This window comes from Capricornis sumatraensis, chromosome 2 (genome assembly GCF_032405125.1).
Source record: "Capricornis sumatraensis isolate serow.1 chromosome 2, serow.2, whole genome shotgun sequence".
NCBI lineage: Eukaryota > Metazoa > Chordata > Mammalia > Artiodactyla > Bovidae > Capricornis > Capricornis sumatraensis.
The window spans coordinates 111,450,452-111,475,369 of record NC_091070.1 but is presented as its reverse complement, the minus strand read 5'-3'; the positions used below and the strand labels follow the sequence as shown (position 1 = coordinate 111,475,369).

Sequence of the window (24,918 nt, the reverse complement as noted above, 5' to 3'; positions counted from 1 at the left end):
GGGAATTAGTGAAGGACAGGGAAGCCTGGTGAGCTGCAGTCCAGGAGGTTGCAAAAAGTCGGACAGACTTAGCAACAGAACGACAATAAAACTTTAAAACAATGAAAATTTCAGTTCCTCAGTCTCGCTAGCCAACCACAAGTAGCTACATGTAGCTGGTAACAGCTGACTGAACAGCCCAGAGAACATCACCACCATTGCAGAGAGGGCTGTTAGAAGCATTGTCTAAGCATTTCTCACAGTGTTATCTCATTTACCCTTCCTAACACCCCTATGATGCAGGTGTAATCTTTTATCCCACTTTAGAATTAAGGACTCTGCAGTGCAGAAAGTTAAAAACTTCACCAAGCTCTCAGCAGATTACTATCCAGAGCTAGGATTTAAGCCCAGGTGGGTGGCTCTGGGGCCCACCATGGCATCTACATGCCTAGAGCTGCCCCCTAACCCCAGTTGCCTACCCCACTCTCCTCTTACCTCCTAGGAGTGGGACTGAATCTTCCCATCCCCCAGAAGCCATTGTCCATCACCACTGTTCCCCTGTGAGCTGACCTTGAGGAATGAGGACCCCTGGGCTTCAAGCCCTTGCTGGCTGAGAATCCCCTCTCTGTTATCCTCCCCACCTCCTCTTAGCCCCTCATTTCCCTTAGAGTAATATGGGTTTTGATCCCCACCCCCCAACCCATCCTAATCTTGATTCCGTTCAGTCTGGGGCCTGGAAGAATCCTAACCTGGGAGCAACCCCACTTGCCTCTGGTGATCTTCACCCCCAAGAAGCAGTGTGCAGCCAGTTAAGCTCAGAGAGCCAATGTCACTAACACCTTTGAAGGTGCAACAAAACCTCACTCTGCAAGGGTAGGGTGAGAAATGGGGGAGGCTTCACACGGTCAGGCCGCCTGAACCCAGGGAAAGTAGAAGCAGCCAGGGGCCGAGGCTTCATGGGTTCTGCCTGCAAAGCACCTTCAGTGCTTGCAAGCTAGACCATTTGTGGTTGCCCCGTCTCCTCTCTTAGCTGCAGCCCTGCAGAGGTGTCACATTACCCTCTAGACCTGCAGCTGAACAAAGTTAAAGATGACTCAAGTCGAGAGATCTGCTGGAAAGAGAACAAATAGAGGAAAATGCGTAAATGTTAACATCTTGAGCTGAGCCAACAAGGCATTCAACTCCTACTTTACTTCCTCACTCCTTTTAACTCCCTCCCAATCCACAGAGACTCCAAAGAACTTCCTGGCAGTGCCACATTGGTCGCCCCTTTCTGCTGAATCAGAGAGTCTTGAGGAGAAAACAGAACACCCTTTCCATTCCCGCCTTCTGTAGTGCGCATGTGCTAAGTCGCTGCAGTCCTGTCCAAGTCTTCGTGACCCTGTGGACTGTAGCCCGCCAGGCTCCTCTGTCCATGTGATTCTCCAGGCAAGAATACTGGCATGGCTTGCCATGCCCTCCTGCAGGGAATCTTCCCAATCCAGGAACCAAACCCAAATCTCTTACATCTCTTGCATTGGCAAGCATGTTTTTTACCATTGAGCGCCACCTAGGAAGCTCCTTCAGCAGTCAGCACAGCCAATTCTTTTCAGACCATATGAAAATTCTCAGCTAAAGTCTTCCAGGAAGAACTCACTGTCAGAAAATGCTTCCTGGCATTTAGCCCAGCTCTCCACGCTTCGCCTTAAATTCACGTGTTCAGTTCTCGAAGGACATGGCGGGCAGGGGGATGGCCTCCTTCTGTGCTGAGAGACCAGTGGTTTCCAGTTTTCGTCTGTTACAAATGACGCCACTATGAACATTCCTGCACCTGTCTTGTGATGCCCACATGTGTGCAAATACCTCGGAATGAAAACACTGGGCCCTCGGCATCCGTGCGTCCAGTTGATTAGATCCTGCCGCAGTTTTCCAAAGTGGCTGTACCCATTTATATTCCCTCTGGAGGGGCACATGAGTTCTAGTTGCTCCACACCCTCACCAGCACTTGGTCGTCTATAGTTTTTGCCATTCTTATGGGGGATGCAGTGGAATCTCATTGCAGGTTAGTTTGTACTTGCACAGTGATTTCTGAAGTCAACTTCCTTATCCTATGTTTACTGAATGCTTGGATATCTGTGTTTGTAAAGTAACTATCCAAAATATTGTCCATTTTTCTAGAGGGTTGTCTGTCTTTTTCATATTGAATTGTAGAAATCCTTGCATTCTGGATACCAGTCCTTTGTCAGACATATGTATTTAAAATATCTTGCCACCCTGTGGCTTGCCTGTTCACTCTTTTAATCATGTCTTTTAATGAACAGTTCTTCTCAAAATAATTACCTGACAGTCTTAAAGCCTCAGGTTCAGAACCTCTATCCACATTCTACCCCAGCCACATTGATCCCTGATTCTCTGCTGAGCCGATGGCCCTGTGGAATATCTTCAGGATTCCACTTCTCTACCTTATTGCAGAGGCCAGATACATTTCCTCCTGAAGAAGAGGGCACCTTGGAGAACTAGAGGTCACTCAGAGTCCAGGTGGGGCAGTGTGGAGGATCTTGGTGTTTCCATGGCTGTGCTACCTTCCAGACTAAGGGATGCTGAGGCCAAGCAAATTCTGGCAGTCTCTGGGTCTTTCCTTAGCCATGCCCCACCCTAATTCCTAGCATGAGCCTTTTCAAACCGCCAAGAGAGCGTTCAAAAGTGCTTGCAAGGGAGTGCACTCATCCCTCCTACAAGAGCACCAAAATCACAACTAGCTGCTGAACAACCACGGACAGGGGGATGCTGGAACCCACCAAAAAAAGATAAAGACGAGAAGATAAAGATGTCCAAAGACAAAGAAAAAGCTGCAGCGAGGCAGTAGGAGGGGCACAACCACAGTAAGATCAAATTCCATACCAGCCTGGTGGGCGACCCACAACTGGAGAACGATGATACCAAAGACATTCTCCCGCTGTTGCGAAGGTTCTGAAGCCCACGTCAGGCTTCCCAGCCTGGGGATCTGACAAAGGGACTGGGGATCCCCAGGGAATCTGACCTTGAAGGCCAAAGGCGTTTGATTATAGGACTTCCACGGGACTGGGGGAAACAGAGACTCCAGTCTTGGAGGGCACAGACAAAATCTTGTGTGCACCAAGACCCAGAGGACAGGAGCCGTGACCCCACAGGAGACTGCACCAAAAGTACCTGCTCGTGTTGGAGGGCCTCCTGTGGAGGCGGGGATCAGCAGGGTTTCGCCACAGGGCTGGGACACTGGCGGCAATTTATGTTTTCCAATTTCCCCATTTATTCTTTTTTTTATGTTCTTTCTCAAGCCTTTATCAAATGTAGTAGAAAAGCTTTTATATACATATATGTATATAAGTAATATGTATTATATATATATTAGAAAACATGAATTTTTGCCTAACACACTAATGACGTTTTGATTCCACTTGTTTGACTTAGTATTAATAGAATGCTAGATTTCTAGTTAAAAAATAGATATGCAACAAGTAACAAAGGTTTACGGTAGAGCACAGGGAACTATATGGAAAATAATTTCAAAAACAATATATGTGTATATGTATAACTGAATCACTTTGCTGTACACTTGAAACATCGTAAGTCAATTACACTTCAGTAATATATATATATATTAAGAAAAGAGTCAAGTGCTTGCCAGTGGCTTACCTGACTACCTTATGATTTATGGTCAAGAAAATTCATTTGTGTTACGCTCCTTCTAGCAAAGAAGAAATACCAATTTGAGCTTGTAGTTTCTTCCCCACTTCCTGTATTTAGATTATCAAGCGCTAACACAAAGCACGTCAGAGGGGGTCACCCACCCACCCCTGGGCCTGTGGCCTAGATGCTCTCCCTGCCATCCTCGCCCCTGACTCCAGTCTATCCTGCGTACCCTCTTCCACGCCAGGCCAGGCCCCATGCTGCTCTGGATGGTTGCGCTCCTCTTCGGTAAGTCACCAAGTGCCAGCAGCCTCTCCTGGGCACCAAAGACTGCATCGTTCCTAAGATGCAAACTTCCTTATTTCACCTTTTCTAGTTTGAGTGGGTTTATGGCTAGAGCTTGAGACTAGTGTGTGCACATGGGTATGCTTGAGAGTGATGGGGATGAGAGTGATGGGGATGAGAGTGATGGAGGTGATGGGGATGAGAGTGATGGGGATGAGGCCATTTGGGGAGCCCCAGGCTTTCCTACCCCATTTTCCTGGGTCCTTGGAAAGGCAACCATTTGATGTGTCAAAGCTAATTTAGGGAGCCAAAAAAATCACATGCTGAAGTCCAATGACATTTTTCACCCTGTGAAATCAAGTTAAAATATCCATCAGGTCTATCTTGAAAGGAAAATAAAATCACAGAAGAAAAGGAGGCTGCTGGGGTGCAGAGGAAAGATCAGGGAAGTGGACAAAAGGCAGTTCCACACATTTTGCTCAGCAAGCGGAGCTAAACATGAGGTTTTACAAGGAGGTGTATTCCAAGAAGCCTCAGCCTTTTCTTGGAACCAGTCAACAATGACTGGGCTTCTTCCCTGGTCAAGAGGTTTATGCCCTGAATGTCCAAAGCCCTCTTCAAAATGACCATTGCTATTCTGCCTACTTCCTCTCTCTGTCAGGGGGAGGTTCTGATTTGGGTCTGACTGGCCCATGGGGACCCATGTTATTGTTATTGTTGCTGTTGTAGAGTCGCTATGTCGTGTCCAACTCTTTGCAACCCCATGCACTGTAGCCCACCAGGCTCCTCTGTCCATGGGATTTCCAAGGCAACAGTACTGGGGTGGGTTGCTATTTCCTTCTCCAGGTGATCCTCCTGACCCAGGGATCAAACCGGCATCTCCTGCATCCCTGCACTGGCAGGAAGATTCTTTGCCACTGAGCCACCTGGGAAGTCCACAGGGACCTATATGAAGGTTCAGATCCATTCTCCTGAATCCATAGCTGTCTCCTTGATCCACTGGGGCCGGTCACACATGCCAGGAGGGACTGGTCTCCAGACAGAGGATTGGAGTGGGGACGGCTTACTCGGCTCCCCTAGATTCAGCTCAGTCTCAGCCATTGTCAGATGCTACACTCAAAAGGAAAGAGTCTGGGCACGTAGATCACTTCGCTTCACAGTTTCTGAGTTGACTTGCTTTTTGTTTTAAGCTTGATCCCAGAAGTTTGTTTTCACTGAACCAGAAAAGCAAAATGTGTTAGTCATTCAGTCATGTCTGACTATGCAACCCAGTGGACTGTAGCCCGCTAGGCTCCTCTGTCCATGAAATTCTCCAGGCAAGAATACTGGAGTGGATAACTATTTCCTTCTTCGTGGGATCTTCCTCACCCAGGGATTAAATCCAGAATCTGCATTGCAGGTGGATTCTTTACTGCCTGAGCCACCCAGGAATCCCTGAAAAGCAAATGCATTCCTAAAAACACCCCCTACCTAAGTAGAGTTTGTGGGAATTTAGCCTCTGAGAAGAAAATACTTGTTCCACTCAGGGCTCTTCCTTCCCCAACATCACCATGTTGCCCTGTGTGTTCTATGAATGGTCATTTGGACAAGTGAGAAGGTCAGTGCTCACATTAGGGCAGGGACAGGATGGCCTCGTGCCTGGATACGCTCCAGATGGGAGATTCTTAAGGGCACATCCCTTCCTTGCAAAAGGAATAGCGTCCTTGGACTTGACTAGATAAAAATCTAAGAGCTTCCCGGCGTGTAGCCCAGGATCTGGATGGGGGAAAGCAAAGGAGGAGGAGTGGAAAGTCAGTAACTGGCTGAATAATTGGATGGCATATGGGAAACCCAGGCGGGACTGAGTCACATCTGACGCTCAGGACCCCAGAAAGCCAGCCTGAGGGTCAGACCCCCTGTCTGAAAGTGTCGGAACGAAGTTACCGTTAAGGGTAAAGCTGCTATTTCCTCTCTAGTGCCATTTCCTCTCAGATGTGGCCAGAGAGACAGAGGAGAGGGGAAAAAAAAATTAAATGTACAGTGCATGCATTATCTCATATAACCTTCAGAGTCGTTATAGGGGAGGGATTAATTTTTATCCCTATGAAGCAGGTAGGGAAACTGAGGTTCAAAAATGTTGAGAAACTTGCCTAGAATTACCCTGCTAACAAGCAAAACAGAGATGGGAACCCAATCCATTCTGTCAAACCCTGGGCTTTCTCTGTTCTGTCTCACTACCTCTAGTCTGGATGTAGTTGGATTCTAATCAGGTGAAACTAGAAATTATACTCATTTAAAGCGCCTGGCAGGACGTGGTCACACAGCAAATGGTACCTGTTGTTAGTACCGTCTGTCACAGATACTAGAGGCTAGAAGCCCTGAGGCTGAGCACGCTGGTCATGGCTGTATACTGAAGGTGTATCTGGGCTTCCCTTGTGGCCCAGATGGTAAAGAATCTGTCTGCAACGCAGAAGACCTGAGTTCAATCCCTGGGTCAGGAAGATCCCCTGGAGAAGGAAATGGCAACCCGCTTCAGTATTCTTGCCTGGAGAATTCTATGGACAGAGGAGCCTGGCAAGCCCCAGTCCATGGGATTGCAAAGAGTCGGACACAACTGAGTGATTAACACACACTAAGATGTATTTATTTAAAATTTAGGCATTGAACCTCGACCTTCTTCTGAGCTGTGCATCGGCCAGCTTCAGTCCTCATACTGGAACCCACCCCCATACACACACAGCATCCGTGACACACAGCCCTCCTGGTGCGCGGCTGCCACCCCTTGGCAGAGTAGCATGTTGCAATGTGGTAGAGATTTACTGTGATGTCGCTCCTCGTGTGGAACTGAAACCTGCCTCTCTGATCTAACTAGTTCCACTTCTGCCCTATGAGGGCTTCCCAGGTCGTGCTAGTGGTAAAGACCCTGCCTGCCAATGCGCGAGATGTGAGACGGCCGGGAAGACCCCCATGAAGTAACAAGTCTCTCCTTTCTTTTAAGCTTAGCCCATCAGGTATTCGAAGGCCACTGACTATCCCTACTCTGTCTCATCTCTCTCGGATAAACGTCTCCCAATTCCTCTAGTAGGAAGTGGTTTCTAGGCCCTGTTCGTTGCCCTGGTCTGTTCGGTCCTGCTAAGCTTTGTCAGTGGGTCAGGAGCCGGGCTTTCTCTTCCCTCCCAAAGCGGCCCAGTGAGTGCAGAGCTCGCTGGGGCTGTGACCTCCGCCATCCAGGACTCCACAGCTTTACAGTAGCTCTTGGTTTCACATCACACTGTCGCCTCATCTTCAGCCTGCACCTGACTGAAGCCCTCGGGTTCTCATCATAGGAACTGCTGTAAGCAGGTGTCACCTACTCTGTTTGTCCCCAGTTGGTGGCCGTTTTGATTATACACAGTGGTTCTGCAATCGCAACCCCGAGGCCTTGCAGTGCCCTGGAGAGCAAGTCGTTGGGATCTGGGGCACAAGCTTATTTGAAGCATCTGTGCTTGCTGGAGCCTACCCTCTTGTTATAGGCATCAGACACCTCAGCCTTGTTGCTCATCACTTTGTAGCTGCAAAGTTTTCCGGTGGGGAAGGGAAAGGAAGGGGAGGCATCACTGCCCAGTGAGGTCTTAGTCACTCTGAGATCAGGCCTTCTTTCCGCTTTCAGCTAATGTAGAAGCCACCTCCCCAGGCAGGGGGTCAGTATAATCCATGTAACTGCTCTGTAAGGAAAAAATGACTTATTGTTACCAAAAGGTATGCATGGGGGGGTCTGGCTGCTTGCCACTCAAAAGCCAATAAGCAGGCCAGGTTGGTGGAAAGGAAAGTGCTTTATTTCAGGAGCCAGCAACTGTGGGAGAGGGTGGCGGACATCTGTCCAAAGGCTGACTCCCCCTCTGACAGGCAGCCGGTGAGAGCTTTTATAGACAGAGTGGGGGGCGGCGGGCGACATGCAGAAACAGCAGTCATCTCTGACAGTCATCTTCAAAGTGGTCATCAGTGGTCTGACTGGAATCACCTTGGTTGTTTTAGGTACAGTTAACCTTCAGTCTTGTGGTCCATTTGTTCCCATTTCTTTGCGGTGAGTTCTTGGAATTGTGGCAGCTCATGTCCTGGATAGTCTGGGCATCATGCAGTTAATTTCTCCACCTGGGGTTTTGGTATCTGTAAGACAGCTCGCAGGATATGGCTCAGAATATTACCTATAGCCCTTGAGAAGGAACTAAAGGTCCTTGACTGTGCTTAATGACTACATTATTATTATTTGGTCCCCTTTGACTGCTTTCTTTTGTTTCAGCATTTCTCACTTCTCTGATTAAGCTGATTCTTTGACTAAGGTTTTCCAGAGGCAAGTGGCAAGCAGAGAAGCCGGTGGGGGGAGGGGCAATGACCATACGGTCCTGCTCCATTTCATTGCCATTTCCACTATACAGACAGAGCCAGGAATTGGAGGCTCTTGAACTTTAAACAACCTGTGCAAGTTCCCATAGAAAGAGATGGGTTCATGAAATCAGTCCACGTCATCTGGTTCCAAAGCCTGTGTGCTTCCCACTACACCAAGATCACAGAAGATGCACTTAGATTGCAGGCAGGGGAAGATGAAGGGATGGACTCGTAATCTTAAACACACTGAGAACCTGCGGGGGAGCTGACCTGAGCTGAGTAGGTAGAGAATATGTCCCAAATCATGCGGACAGCAAGCATGATAGCCTGTGAATGAACATACATGCCGGATCTGCTGAGGGGATCTTCACCCACCCCTCCCAAGACCATTCTTGCATTTCTCAGGATTCTGCACAGCACCCAGCAAAGAGAGGCACAAGTAAATGCCTGGGGACAGGCTGGACTGACTGCACTCAACCCTACACCATTCATTCTTTTGCCTCTTGCCCCAAAGCCCAGAATCTGCTCCACTGCTTTATATCCAATTCTGCCCCTCAGTTTAGGGTCTCCCACCCCTTAGGCTGATCACACCTGCCTAACCTCATCTGTCATCATTTTGTGGTTTGGCCTCTCTTTCCAGGCCACCTGGGCTTCCCTGGTGGTTCGAATGGTAAAGAATCTGCCTGCAATGCAAGAGACCTGAAATGGCTACCCACTCCAGTGTTCTTGCCTGGAGAATCCCACGGACAGTGGTGCATGGCAGGCTACCGTCCATGGGGTCACAAAAAGTCAGATGTGACTAAGCAACTAACACTTTCACTTTCCTGTCCACTTACTGTCCTCAAGCATTCGTTCATCTAGAAGCATTAGTGCAACACATCCAAGGTGCAACAAGGTGTGATGCGCTGGCCTGTTGATAGTTCTCTCATGCATCCAAGCTGCCTGTCCATGCCCCACAATTGTTTAGTGACTACTCCTCCAGGGAAACCTCACCTCCTTCCTATGATCACATCCATACAATCTATTCTTACCTCCTTCCTATCATCACTTCCATATACTCTATTCCCCAGAGCTCTGTGGGCAGATGGGCCACAAGAATTCGGTCCTGCTTTGCTGAGTTCTTCTGTACATGTAAACAGGCCCTTCAGGCTCAATAGTGTAAGAATCTAGTCCTGTGTCTTCTACTTTTTGTTCCCTGCCCTGCACAAGTTGGGGAAGCATTTGTGCATCTATTTAGCACATGCTTACTGAACACAGACCATGGTCCAGGCACGGGCCCTCGGTGTAGGTAATACGGCAGTGAACTAGACAGGCAGAGGAGCTGCTCTCATGGGGCTTAAGTTTTAGACAGAGGGAGCGAGACAGGTGATTACAAGTAGGCAATTTAATGGTAAGGTCATTTTAAATGATGATAAGTGCTCTGATGGCAACACAATACGGTATTATGATAGTTGTGCTAAGCTGCTTCGATCATGTCCAACTCTTTGCAACCATATGGACTATAGCCTGCCAGGCTCCTCTGTCCATGGGATTCTCCAGGCAAGAATACTGGAGTTGCCATTTCCTCCTCTAGGGGATCGTCCCAACTCAGGGATTGAACCTGTGTCTCTTGCCTCTCCTGCATTGGCAGGCAGGTTCTTTACCATGAGCACCACCTGGGAAGCCCAGCAAGACCTGTCTAAGGGGGTAATATGTGAACTGAGATTGGGCAAAGAATTCCAGGCAGTAGGTCCACCATAAAAGTTGAGTGGCTGAGTGGCTGTTTGGTTAGATAGCTGGGTGGCTGTTTGGCTGGATAGCTGGGTGGCTGGGTCCTGAGTGGCTGGGTGGCTTAGATAGTTATGTGCTTAGGGGGCTGGGTGGTTGACTGGTTGAATGAATGTTAGCATCTATTTATACGGTGACAGGCCCTCTCCTTGTCAGAAAGTTCTTTCTGCTACTTAATCTATTACTTTTTTTCTCTTGCAGTTCCCTGTGTTGGGAAAGTTGGTGAGTCTTGTCCGTGTCTCTTTCATCTCCAAGGGTGTCTCTGGGCCAAAACTTAATAGAAGGGTAAAATCAGAGCCACTGGGTCAATCCTAAAGGAAATCAACCCTGAATATCCATTGGAAGGACTGATGCTGAAGCTGAAGCTCCAATACTTTGGCCACCTGATGCAAAGAGCCGACTCATTGATAAAGACCCTGATGCTGGGAAAGACTGAGAGCAAGAAGAAAAGGGGATGACAGAAAATGAGATGGTTGGGTGGCATCAGAAGCCTGGGAGTAACGATGAGTAATAGACAGGAAGGCCTGCGAAGAGCCCCAGCACATCCTGTCTTCACCTGGTCCACCTGGATCCCCAGGACTCTTCGCCTCACAGAACTAATGATGCTCACAGTGTAGCTGAATGACGGACCTTGCTTCCTTGGCTGCTCTTTCTAGTATCACTGCGTATTGCTAGAAATGACTTGGACGTGAGTTTGAGCAGACTCCAGGAGATAGCGAAGGACAGGGAAGCCTGGCACACTGCAGGTCTATGCAGCTGCAAAGAGTCAGACACGACTGAGAGACGGAACAACAGCGACAGCACTGGGTCCCCCAGCAGCATCTTCAGAGCAGCTCCAGCCTGGATCTCTTCCTCAGGAGTCTTCCCCAATGCCTAGGAAGAGGAGAAACCCAGGACCTCACTGTCTCAGGCTGAGGATAGTTACAGGGTGACTTCAAGTTCCAGAAGAATGACTCTAGGCCTCCACCCGGCCCTCTTATAAGTCCAACGGCCCCCATTTCCTCCTCTCAGTGTGGCTCTGGAGCTCCTGCCATCCCCACTCATCAACATCTGGATTTGCATCCACCCCGCTAATGCTCAAGGAAACAGGCATCTTTGTCTGTGGGTCAGCCTTCTTTCTCCCTTGGCTAACTTTGCCCTCCTGCTCATCCTGTCCCACTGACCTCCCTGGAGCTTCTGTCAAGTGGGTGAAAACTCTGACCTATGAAATCTTGACCTCTGGGGGCATGTTCTGTGATGCCCGAGGAAGAATCCAAACCAATATTTAGTGGTGGTAGAAAGAGCAGCCAAGGAAGCAAGGCCCATTATTCAGCTACGCTGTGAGCATCATTAGTTCTTGGGTGAGAATAAGAGTCCGAGGGATCCAGGAGAACCAGACGAAGGTAGGATGTGCTGTGGCTCTTTCGGGGGCTCCCAATCTGATTACGCATCATTACTGTCAGGCTTCTGAGGTTGTCTGGGACCAGCCAGCGGTACGTGGTTTGCCAAAGACGTATGTCCCGGGGCCAGGCCAGTCTGGGATTGCCCTGCAGATGATGCCGGGTCCCCAGGAGCTCTTCTCTTGTCCACATCAGGGCATAAAAGGCATTTTAGAAATGAGGACAGAGGTGGCAGATCCCACATTGTGACTGTGGTGGAAATGAACCTTGCTGCTGGGAGTGCTGATGGAGGCTGGGCCTGGGGAAGCCCGATGAGGGAAGTCGGGGGGAGCGAGCCCAGGCCATGGCACGTCCAACACGCACCCCTTCAGCTCCTCTCTGGTGGGGAGGGGTGCACATACCATTCGAAGTTGATGCTGCAGAAAGAGCTGTGCTGGGGTCACCAGGGGAGAGGAAACCAAACTAGGAGAACGGGTATCCAATCAAGAGAATGAAGAACAATGGATGGAAGGAACGCAATTTGCCTCAAGCTTGCCAAGGTGGCAGAGGAAAGGGCACTGCAAAAGCAAACAAGGAGGGGGACGTCCCTGATGGTCCAGTGGTTAACGCTCTGAGCTGCCACTGCAGAGGGCAAGGGTTCCATCCCTGGTCATGTCGGCGGGGTGGAGCCGGGGGATGGAGAGAAGAAGGGTAGGCGGGAAGGAGGCCAGAGAGGTGGCACAGAGAGAGAAAAGAAGGGGGAGGAGGGAGGAGGAAAAGAGAAGGGCAGAGGAAACAGGGAGGAAGGGGTGCAGGAAAGCAGAGGGCCGGCCCCGGTCTGGCATGACGACCCGGGACAGTGACAGCTGCGAGGGTGCCATCCAGGAGCCTCCATCCCAGGATTGGGGTCGGGGGTGGGATTAGGCTTGGGAAGAGGAAGAAAATGGACTGAGAGACCCACAGCTCCAGGGTGACCCTGTTCCTGCATCTTACAGTCTGGCTGAGCCCCCAAGCCCAGCCATACCTCGTGTTTGAGGGGGATATACTGATTCTGCAATGCCGGGGAAGGAAGAATGCAGTGCTGTCCCAGGTGAAATTCTACAGAGATGAAAAATTCCTCCATTTCTCTAAGAACAACCAGCCTCTCTTCCTGGGGACAGCAACAGCTAACAGCAGTGGCCGGTATAACTGCACTGGGCGGGTGAAATATGCCAGAAACATGGACTCGTGGGATTCAGGGACTGTCATGGTTCAAGTCCAAGGTGAGTCACCACTTGGGGGGTGGGATGGTTATGGTGCTGCTCAGGGGCCTGGTCTTAGAGGACAGCAGGGCTTGGGGCTGCACCCCTCTCTCTGGGTGCCCCTGCTGCTGGGTCAGTCGTCAGGGCCCTGAGATGCCCAAGATGCTGTCTACATACCCTCCCCCACCATAGGACATGCCTGGAGTCAGGGAGGCGGAAGATGCCCTGGGCGGGCAGGGCGGGAAGAGCCCAGAAGCAACCCTGACGCTCACCGCCCCCTTGAGACCCCGAGCCAGACTCTTCCCCTCTGGGGACTAGATGACCGCTAAGGCCCGTCTGGGTCTGGCTTTCTGGGACCCCAGAGGGGCTTGGGAGCATGGGCATTGTTTCAGGGTTTTTGGGTGGGATGAGCGGTCAGGTGCTGGGAGACGGTATTCCCCGTGGGGCCTGGAGTGGGCCGTAGCTCAGACCTCAGCCTCCCTGGGACACACTGTCCAGACTCCCATCGTGAGCCCCGTGCTGTCTCTCCCCAGAGTGGTTCTCGCCTCCCGTGCTGACAGCCCTCCCCTCTCACGAGCTCTGCAAGGGGAGCCCTGTGACCCTGAGATGCCAGACAAAGCTGCACAGTCGGAAGTCGTCCTGGCGGCTGCTCTTTTCCTTCCACAAGGAGGGCCGCACCCTGCAGAACAGGAGCCGCCACCCAGAACTCCGCATCCCAGCAGCCAAAGAGGGAGACGCCGGGCTTTACTGGTGCAAGGCCTCCCCTGAGGGTGGCCAGGTCCAGAAACGGAGCCCTCAGCTGGAGCTCAGGGTGTGGGGTAAGTGGGGGAGGGGAGATGCTGCTTAGACGCCTGGGCTGTGGGCAGTGGGGGCCCTGATGGTGTGGGGAGGGGTCCCTAAGGGAGGACCCTGGGTAGTCCACTGACCTCCCAACTGCGTGTTCCCCAGCTCCTGTGTCCCGTCCCCTGCTCACCCTGAGACCCACCAGCCTAGTTGTGGGGAACGAGGTGGAGCTCCTCTGTGAGGTCCAGAGGGGCTCCCCTCCAATCCTGTACTCATTCCACCTCAATGGGGACATCCTGCGGAACCACGTGGCTCCCCATGGGGGACCCGCCTCCTGCCTCTTCCGGGTGATGTCAGAGCAGCATGCTGGGAACTACTCCTGTGAGGCCGGGAACCGTGTCTCCAGAGAGACAAGTGAGCCTGTGACACTCTCTGTGGATGGTAGGTCTTGTCCCCCAGCCGGGCTCTGAGCCCTAGACCTCACTGCTCTGTGTTCCTCCTGCCGTGCCCGGCTCACTGCTGGGTACAGAGCAGGCGCTGCATGACTGACTGAGCATGGACCCTGCTGGGAACATCTCCACTGACTCTGGTGGGGAAATAGTGAAGCCCACGGAGAGGGAGGGGACACCACGGGGGGCCACATGGTCAGCCATGGGATGCCCATCCACGGTGACATCCTTTGGTCCTTCCCTCATTCCCATTGGCCAGGCTTCTTCAGGCCAGGCGTTTCCCACCAATGCCAGCCACTCTGACGCTCCTGTGCGTGTCTGCGGTGCATTTGTGAATTTCATCCTCAATGCTCATGGTCAACTCTACTCACTCCCCAGATCCTCAGGTCTTATCTGCCCTCACCAGTAGCAACTGGCTGGTTCCTTGGCTGCCTGCAAGCCTGCTTGCCATGACAGTCATTGCTGCTGCACTTCTGGGGTATTTCAGACCCTGGAGGAAAAACGGTTAGTAACTCTTTTGGGCCTTCTTAGTTACTGAATCCCTATGCCAGGCACAGTCCAGCCATTGGAAAGAGAGTCTGATGGGACCAATTGCTTACTTCTGGGTACTGGGGGGGAGAGGGACTTTTCTTCACATGTCACACAAAGGGGCCCCCGGAGGGACAGTTACAACTTTCAGAACTCACACACACCCAGAAGTGTATTGGTGCAGTCACACAAACACACTGCTGCGCACTCAGGCATGAATAAGGCACAGAGGAATTCTTACAAGCCAAATGAGATGTAGTCCAGTGTCCTTCACATTTGAGAGACAGTCTGTGGCTGTGAATACGACAAACCCAAGGCCTCCAACTCTCTCCTTGAAGTCAGGGGAGCTCTGGTCCACTTAGTAAGGGAGAAAGAGCACACGAGAACTCCAGTGCACATGTGTGCTCATGCACGCACACTTCTGTGCTATACTGGGCTCTGGGTGAGTGTCCATGTATGTCAACAGGAAGGAAGTGTGGTGGAGAGGACTGGGAGTGGCCTGGTCCCAGCACTGCTATTTACTAATTCGGTGACCTCGGGCCCGTCCCCTCGAAGGTGCACTAAATGCCTCCCTCTAGGGAGGTTGTAAGGGCTGAGATAATGAGGTCGCATCTCATACCTAATGTATCAGCCTGGCATCGAGTGGGAGCTCAGCACGTTCTCACTCTAGTTCGAGCACATCACCTGGAGGGTTCCTAGGCTGCCTTTGCTCCTGCTATCCATTCTCCAGTTCCTCTGATCAGAGTCTTTGAAAATAAAAAGTTTAGCTAAGTCTCAGATGAGATGTGAAACTATTCCATAAGATATTGTCTACCACATGCCCGCCTCCAGCTTACATTTCAACAAGGCTCGTTTCTCTTAACAGCATTTAAAGACTGAAATGTGTACTCTTGAAATAAATCCATCACGTGTTTTTGCGGAACAACTACAACAACAAAAATCAGATGAGAGTAATGCTATCGGCAGAGGATTCTATAGGGAAAAAGAGGCTGCCCTGATAGCTCAGTTGGTAAAGAATTGGCAAGCAATGCAGGAGACCCCGGTTCGATTCCTGGGTCAGGAAGATCCCCTGGCGAAGGGATAGGCTACCCACCCCAGTATTCTAGGGCTTCCCTAGTGGCTCAGGTGGTAAAGAATCCACCTGCAATGCGGGAGAGCTGGGTTTGATCCCTGGGTTGGGAAGATCCCCTGGAGAAGGGAAAGGCTACCCACACCAGTATTCTGGCCTGGAGAATTCCACGGACAGTATAGTCCATGAGGTCGCAAACAGTGGAACACGACTGAGCAACTTTCCCTTTCTATAGGGAAAAACAAGTGAAAATAATTAGATAAATGGGATTTCTAGGTAATCTATGGGTTTTGAAATTCAAGACTCTTCTCCTCTTCCTGTCTTGGTCATGATAATTAAGCATGAATGTTGGCTTTCAAAGCAATCACCTTGGGTGGCTCCAAGTTATTCCAATTTTAACCTTTGTTCGCCTGAAGGCATGTTGAAGGGAATGGTTCCCAGCGCCAAAGCTATTTGGTCCCAGTTTATTCCTAGAGCACCTACAGTGTTTCAAATCAACCTATTTCTTCCTCCCCCGGGGACATTCTTATTCTCCACTTGCCGAGGGCAAAAGTAACTGGTGTCATAAACCTTCAGCTAGATTCGCTTATTCAAGTATGAGGCCCCCTCTGTTAAGGAATTTGTGATGAGTTTTCTGGGAGTTAAGCTAGCCCGCTTTTTGAGGAAGACCACCCCATCCTACAGTTCCAAGTATTCCTCCCTGTCCACAGCCAGGGTACCTGAAAGTATCTTTCCCCACCCCCAGCCCCACCACCTCGCCAGGCACCCCAGTTGGAGCTTAAGTCAGCCTCCAGCTTCCTGTCCCCTTCTTAATTTAGCAGCCTCTGCCCATCTAACTTCTCATCTCTGCTTTCCTTTAGTCTTGAGTCTAGAATCCATGCAGTCAGGCCAGGGTTGCTTTAAGGTACCAGGGGTCTTCCCTGGTAGCCTAGCTGGTAAAGAATCCGCCTGCAGTGCAGGAGACTCTGGTTCGATTCCTGGGTCAGGAACATCCCTGAAGCAGGGGTAGGCTACCCACTCCAGTATTCATGGGCTTCCCTGGTGGCTCAGACGATAAAGAATCTATCTGCAATGTGGGAGACCTGGGTTGGAGACCTTTGATTCCTGGGTTGGGAAGATGCCCTGGAGGAGGTATGGCAACTCACTCCCGTACTCTTGCCTGGAGAACCCCAATGGACAGGGGAGCCCGGCAGGCCACAGTCCACGGGGTTGCAAAGAGTTGGGCACCACCGAGCAACTAAGGACAGCACAGTTGGAGAGAGACGGAGGCAGGCCCAGCATTAGATGGGGAGGCAGCAGGAGTAGGGACCATGAACTGATGGGCTGAGTTCTATTCTCCCTGCACCTGCATAAAACCTCCTTCCCTGGCCTGGCCTCAGTAACAGGGCTGTTCCCACCCACTCACCTTTGGGTCAAAGCATTCAGGGCAAAGCAACACATCACAGTCTTCCCCCTCCCAGCCCCAAACAAGATGATGGAGGAGCAGTCACTGGTGAAAGATCTTCAAGAAGAAGATGCCTTTCACATGGGCCAAAGGGACATCCCTCTTCATGTGGAGACTCTGCCTCCCCACTCATTCCCACCCCGCCACCCCACCCCCACTGTCAGCTTGTGAGCACCGGGACTCCAGTTCAAAAGAAACTTGTCTCTCATGAAAATAAGACTCCCGGCGGAGGTCTTAACATTTCAGAATCTCAGGGGCACAAATCCTTCTTTAGAATGTCGCTCAGAAAATCAGCTTCAGGCCAAATTCCGCAGTTACCCAAGAAACACTGTCCAACAACTCTTTTCTCCATGGTCAACTTTCCAAGACCCTTAATCATTTCCAGACAGCATATCCATTCCTCAAGAAATAAAAACATCCCACAGACTGTATCTCTGAAGGCAATCTCCAAAGCGTTCTGACCAATGGTGGAATCTAGGATGTGGTCATACAGGAGGTCTGTTTCAAAGTAGCACCTACATAAGTGTACAAGTTCTGGCTGTTTTTTCAAGTGTTCATTTTACTTCCTGTTGTCACGCCTCCCATAAAACACAGTTCCATCAAAATCACGGAGCTCTTTGGGAATGAAAACTCAGAATCACAGCCTTGACGGATGAGCATCAGGGAATGTTTAATAACCAGGGGCCTCTCTGAGTCTCCACAAATGCCCTCTTCGTTTTACAGAAGGAGCCACATTCAAAGGCGCTACCTGATGACTCTGATGCTTTCTTGCTATCAGAACTAATGAATATTTCTTGGACAACGGGCATGAACTGAGTGTTCTCAAATACACCTGTGACCCAATTCCCATCCCAGGACATAATTTTTAAAGTTCTAGAAACATCTGCTATCACAGAGGCGGCAGGCTAATGGAGAAAATGCATACACACTGGATTAAGATTCTGTCTCCACCAGCTTTCTGTGTGACCTTGAAGAAATCACCTCTCCCAACCAGTCACCTCATTTTAAAAAATGGAAATCATAGTATTAACCTTTGCAAAGTGGTTGTGAAAAATGTCAGACAGTCAAGAATTAGGAAGGGGGGACTTTTTGACATCCAGCTCTGTGCTGGCCCCTGGGTGAGGAGCTATGCAATTAAGTAGACGTTGCATTTGAATTCCCTGGTCCTGCTGTGTTTTTGGCACGTGGAGTGTTGTCAAACTTATTAGCTTTCCTCCTCCTGAAAAGCAACCTGACTTGTGGATCTGCACTGTTTCAACGCAAGGGTGTAACCCATCTTTTCTGACCCTGCCTCCTCCAGTTTGTGGTTCCTATGGAGCCATCCTATCCATTAGGGTATTTTTTTTTTTTTTTTCGAAAAAAACATCCTATAAAAATTAACCATGTCCAGACCTGTTGATTAACAATCATCAGCAAACCAGTCTCAGACCTCCAGCAGCCCACTGTTGCGTTAGTCGCTCAGTCGTGTCTGTTTCTTTGCTACCCTATGGACTGTAGCCCGCCAGGCTCCTCTGTCCTTGGGATTCTCCAGGCAAGAATACCGGAGTAGGTTGCTGTGCCCTCCTCCAGGGGAATTTTTCCCACCTGGAATCAAACCCGGGTCCCCTGCATTGCAGGCAGATTCTTTACCATCAGAGCCACTAGGGAAGACCAGCAACCTCCACTGACATTTTTTTCAATTTAATTTTTAAATATTTTATACAATTTTTAAAGGTGATTTTATACAATTTGTAAAGGTAAACTGACTGTCTTACTGCACCCTCTGCCTAGTCTGCTCTCTGAGGACACTCAGTGAATCATACCTTTTCATCTCCTAGGGCCTCTTCCACCCCGGAATTTACCCTCAGCCCCAGTTGAAGAGCAGCACCAACTGTATGTCAACGGTAAGGATTTGCATCAGGACTAGCATCTGTCCATAAAGGCAAAGAAGTGCCTTGCCGGGGGAGTCAGGAGAAAGAAGGCCTCATGAGCCTGAGTCTTGGGAATCAGTCATTTGGGGAAGAAAGCAGGAGGCTTCCAGGGAGATCTTGAGGAGCAAGGGCATGGAGCTGGTGGTGGGAGAGGGAAGCAGGAAGGGATCCCAGCCCCCAGGGGGGAGGTTTAGACCAACGGTTACCAGATTATGTCCCATGGGCCAAATCTGGTCCACCAAGTATTTTTGCAAGGAACATTGTGTATATATTGTGTATGGTTGCTTTTGCATCACAGAGCTGGGGTTTGCAAAAACTAAAATATTTACTACCTTTTTTTACAAAAAAAAAAAAACAAACCAACCTCTAGTTTGAACAATATCAGGGCTGGGGAAACTGCTAGAACCTGTATCAGGGGGCACAGTCCTCCTGCCAAGATGGATATCTCACATTAATAACCACTTCCCACTGCCAGTTATCAGCATAACAGCCCCTGACTGGCTTCCTTCCATAAGTGTCCTCAGAACGCTTAGGTCTCAAGGTGGGAGAGCAGGTGGTTCCTAGTTAAGCTTCATTCCTTCTTTCAGTTCATCGCCAGAATGAAAACAATGAAGGAGTTATCTACTCTGAGATTCATACAATCCCAAGGGAGCATGAAGGTAAGTGATCTCCAGCCAACCTTGACATCTTTGTTCATGTAAAGGGGAAGTTTGAGGCCTAGGGTGAGGTATCACGACCACCATCGTCACCCTGACCACCATCATCATAAATACTGGAACTTTCATCGCCACCACCTTCCTTCACGACTTCACGACCACTAGCACCACAAACACAGGTATGTTGAAAGTTCAGTTCAGTTCAGTTCAGTTGCTCAGTTGTGTCTGACTCTTTGCAACCCCATGGACTGCAACACACCAGGCTGCCCTGTCCATCACCAACTCCTGGAGTTTGTTCAAACTCATGTCCATCGAGTCACTGATGCCATCTCATCCTCTGTTGTCCCTTTCTCCTCCTGCCTTCAATCTTTCCCAGCATCAGGATCTTTGCAAAGGAGTCAGTTCTTCGCATCAGATGGCAAAGTATTGGAGCTTCAGCTTCAGCTTCAGCATCAGTCCTTCCAATGAATATTCAGGACTGATCTCCTTTAGGATGGACTGGTTGAATCTCCTTGCAGTCCAAGGGACTCTCAAGAGTCTTCTCCAACATCACAGTTCAAAAGCTTCACTTCTTCGGTGCTCAGCTTTCTTTATGGTCCAACTCTCACATCCATACACGACTACTGAAAAAACCATAACTTTGACTAGACAGATCTTTGTTGGCAAAGTAATGTCTCCACTTTTTAACATAATATCTAGGTTTCCCATAGCTTTTCTTCCAAGGAGCAAGCATCATTTAATTTCATGGCTGCAGTCACCATCTGCAGTGATTTTGGAACCCAAGAAATAAAGTCTGTCACTGTTTCCATTGTTTCCCCATCTATTTCCCATGAAGTGATGGGACCAGATGCCATGTTCTTAGTTCTTTGAATGTTGAGTTTTAAGCCAGCTTTTTCACTCTCCTCTTTCACTTTCATCAAGAGATTCTTTAGTTCTTCTTTGCTTTCTGCCATAATAGTGGTGTCATCCACATATATGAAGTTATTGATATTTCTCCCAGCAATCTTCATTCCAGCTTAAGCTTCATCCAGCCTGGCATTTCACATAATGTACTCTGCATATAAGTTAAAAGCAAGGTGACAATATACAGTCTTGACATACTCCTTTCCCAATTTGGAAGCAGTCCATTGTTCCATGTCCAGTTCTAACTGTTGCTTCTTGACCTGCATACAGATTTCTCAGGAGGCAGGTCAGGTGGTCTGGTATTCCCATCTCTTGAAGAATTTCCCACAGTTTGTTGTGATCCACAGTCAAAGGCTTTGGCATAGTCAATAAAGCAGAAATAGATATTTTTCTGGAACTCTCTTGCTTTTTCAAGGATCCAACAGATGTTGTCAATTTGATCTCTGTGTCCTCTGCCTTTTCTAAATCCAGCTTGAACATCTGGAAGTTCTCAGTTCATGAACTGTTGAAGCATTTTGAGCATTACTTTGCTAGCATGTGAGATGAGTGCAATTGTGCAGTAATTTGAACATTCTTTGGCATTGCCTTTCTTTAGGATTAGAATAAAAACTGCCTTTTCCAGTCCTGTGTCCACTGCTGAGTTTTCCAAATTTGCTGGCACATTGAGTGTAGCACTTTCACAGCATCATCTTTTAGGACCTGAAATAGCTCAGCTGGATTTCATCACCTTCACTAACTTTGTTCATAGTGATGTTTCCTAAGGCCCACTTGACTTCCAACTCCAGAATGTCTGGCTCTAGATGAGTGGTCACACCGTTGTGGTTATGTGGGTCATTAAGATCTTTTTTGTATAGTTCTTCTGTGTATTCTTGCCATCTCTTCTTAATATCTTCTGCTTCTGTTAGGTCCATACCATTTCTGTCCTTTATTGTGCCCATCTTTGCATGAAATATTCCCTTGGTATCTCTAATTTTCTTGAAGAGATCTCTAGTCTTTCCCATTCTATTGTTTTCCTCTATTTCTTTGCACTGATCACTGAGGAAGGCTTTCTTATCTCTCCTTGCTATTCTTTGGAACTCTGCATTCAAATGAGTATATCTTTCCTTTTCTCCTTTGCCTTTAGCTTCTCTTCTTTTCTCAGCTCTTTGTAAGGCCTCCTCAGACCTTTTTGCATTTGTTTTTCTTGGGGATCGTCTTGATCACTGCCTCCTGTACAATGTCACGAACCTCTGTCCATAGTTCTTCAGGCACTCTATCAGGTCTCACCATCATAAACATCATCTCCACCACACCTTCAGTGTGACCATCCCAACTAGGGAGGTGGTTTTTGTTTGTTTGTTTGTTTGCCCTTTTCTGAGCATTGTGGAGGAACAAAGGAAAAAGAATGATAGTTTGTCTCTGCCCCCAAGTATAAGTCTAAACAGGACAGTCCCAGCTCTAAGATGGAGCCAAAAACCCCAGCCACGGATACGACAGTGAGGATGGCAGAATGGGGAAGGCTAGTCCTCTCTCAAACAGGCAGCATGGAATTGTGGAAAAGTGTGGGTTTCTGCGTCAGTCAGAATTGAGTTCAGAACTTGACTCTGTGTTCTGTGTGACTGTGAGAAAGTTACGTAAGCTCTCCGAGCCTAATCTGTGAAGTGAAGTGAATTCGCTCAGTCGTGTCCGATTCTTTGCAACCCCATGGACTGTAGCCTACAGGGCTCCTCTGTCCATGGGATTTTCCAGGCAAGAGTACTGGAGTGGGTTGCCATTTTCTTCTCCAGGGGAACTTCCCAACCCAGGGTTGAACCCGGGTCTCCCGCACTGTAGGCAGACGCTTTACCGTCTGAGCCACTATAACGTGTAGATAATGCCTGCATATGTGCGTTCTAAGTCGCTTCAGTCATGCCCAGCTCTTTGAGATCCTATGAACTGAAGCCCACTAGACTCCTCTGTCCATGGAATTCTCCAGGCAAGAATGCTGGAGTGGGTTGTCATGCCCTCCTGCAGGAGATCTTCCACACCCAGGGATCAACCCTGAGCCTCCTGCGGCTCCTGCATTGCAGGCAGATTCTTTACTGCTGCACTACCAGGGAAGCCCAGATAATGGCTACTTTGTAAAATTATTATGAATGACTAGGAATAGAACCTGGGTTGTAGAAACCACAGAGATTGTCTGGTATGCAATAGGTGTTCAAAAACAGGGAGCTTTCTTTTACGTCTCACCTGTACAGAGACTTGAGTTCCTGGTCTATAAAATGGGTCTCAATCAGCCTAGGGGCTCTGCTCCCCCACCGCCACATTCCCCCCACATTAGGGAAAGTGGACAGCCAAGGAGTCTCTTGGACACAGGGCTCTTCCCTCAAGACCTGACCAGTTGTGCCCATAACATGGCCAGGCAGATGGGAAGCCCACATGGGCACAGTTCCTTCCTGTAAAGAGTCACAATGAGGACTTAAACATAAGAAGAAAAAAAAAAGAAGTCAACCTCAGACTATATGGTTTTCATGAGCAAAATAAGGGAAATGAGGAAATGGGATCCTTTAATCCTTGCAGACAACAAAGATGAAGGCAGGGGTGGGGGTGGAGGTAGTCTGTTTCCAACTCAAGCTCTGAACAGGCTTTACCTGATGGTGAGCACAGGGGTCTGAAACCCAAAGGAAAGAGAGCCCTTATGTTCCAAGATGCTGGAATTTTTGTCAGTGGGATAATGCTTCACATTCTCAAAGATTCAGTATTCTTATTCTTGCCTAGAGAACCCCATGGACAGAGGATCCTGGAAGGACATGGTCCATAGGGTCGCAAAGAGTCAGATACTACTGCAGCGATTCAGCACAGACTATTTCTTATGGAAGTGACTCTGGAGAGTTAATCACCTCGCTGAGCCTCGGAATCAATACCCGCTGCTAGACAGGACTGATGTGAGATTAGATAGGTAGCATTAGACCTCTGCTTGTTATATACTAGGTAGACTAGATATATAATTCTCACACCTAAAAGGTTGCCCCATGCAGAACAGGTGTCTAATGGAGGAGTTATTCTCTAGAATACTTCTAAGTATCCATTCTCTAGATACTTCTAAGTATCTTGGAGACCTTCGTCTCCCCTGCTTCTCACTGGAATCCCACGAGGCAGTCACTGTCATCGCCACCTCCCTCTCCTGGTTGAAGCAGCTGAGGCTCAGAGGCCAAGTCAGTGGCCTCAGGTTGCACAGCTGGGGTCTCCTGACTCCACCTGCTTTCAGATTGAGGGCGAGAGGCCCTGAGAAGTAACAGGGGAGCAGGCCAGACCCTGCCAGCCCGTGCTCTCTAGAGGGAGGTGCCAGCGAGGAGGTGGGAAGGGGACACCCTGTGAGCCCAGCGCCCTAACCTGAATGCTGCTCTTCCCCCACAGCCAGGCCTGCCCAGCCAGCCCAGCAGGAAAAGGTGAGATGGGACTCCTGCTCTTTTCTCCTCCTCTGTGTGACATCGGCTCCCTTACCCTGACCCCACTCTCCCACAGGACATTTCTGTCATCTATGCTGAGGTGAAACACCCGCAGCTGAGCAAGGATCCAGACAAGGGGCTGAATAGAAGAAGCACGACCCGCTGTGCTCCTACTAGTGACTACAAGGAGGCCCTCTGCTAGCAGCGGCATCCCCCACCCCAACACACACACCTCCGCAGCCCCCAGTGCTCCCCAGGGGCCAGGGAACCCCAGCCTCTTCTGTGGCTTCCAGTCCCCCAACCTAGCAGCAAGTACCCCCATTTGAGGAGCACATGAGAAATCTCCTGTTATCCCTTAGTGTTCAAAAAGATACATGGTTGCAGATCTATTTGTTAATAAAGGTGTATCGATTCATTTCATATTGTCCATCAGTAGCCATCATTTGGGCTGCCTGATTATTTGGTCTGATTTACTCAAGGAGATTGGACTCCGTGTGAACCAGCCTGGTAATGAGAGTTTGGGAGGGTGAGGAAGAGGAAGGACCAGGGGAGGGAAAAGGAGGGGAGTCTCAGTGCAGTCCACAACCAGAGTGTTCAATGAAGGTTGCTGTTGTTCAGTCGCTAAGTCACGTCCAACTCTTTCCGACCCCATGAACTGCAGCATGCCAGGCCTCCCTGCCCCTCACTATCTCCTGGAGTTTGCCCAAGTTCATGTCCATTGAGTTGGTGTCAATGAACAAAGTGAACATGTTAGTTAGTCAGTCGTATCCAACCTGCAACCCCATGAACTGTAGCCCACCAGGCTCCTCTGTCCATGGAATTCTCCAGGCAAGAATACTGGAGTGGATTGCCATTTCCTTCTCCAGAGGATCTTCCTGACCCAGGGATGGAACCCAGGTCTCCTGCATTGCAGGCAAGTTCTTTATTATCTGAGCCACAAAGGAAGCAGGGTCAATGAAGGTTAATTATTAATATATATTTGCTCTGTGGACCCCTGCACTGGAATCACAGGGAGTGGGGTCCAAGCTACCAGAACTGGCACCTTCCTCTCCTACTAAGAAATTAATGTTCAGAGAACTCCTGGCCCCTCAGAGTTGCAAACTTCTATCATTTCCCCTCGAGTTTATTAGAAATGCAGACGCCCAGA

At 49.4% G+C, this 24,918-nt stretch overlaps 1 protein-coding gene across 1 annotated transcript; it reads left to right on the top strand.

Moving 5' to 3' along the window:
* The first annotated feature begins 3,884 nt into the window (after positions 1–3,884).
* On the top strand, positions 3,885–23,973 carry FCRL6 (Fc receptor like 6). The gene is made up of 9 exons (XM_068993888.1): positions 3,885–3,915; positions 10,225–10,245; positions 12,377–12,643; positions 13,156–13,440; positions 13,571–13,846; positions 14,233–14,358; positions 18,713–18,778; positions 23,740–23,771; positions 23,848–23,973. The coding sequence occupies exons 1-9, from the start codon at positions 3,885–3,887 to the stop codon at positions 23,971–23,973; spliced, it is 1,230 nt and encodes a 409-aa protein (XP_068849989.1).
* Positions 23,974–24,918: the final 945 nt, after the last annotated feature.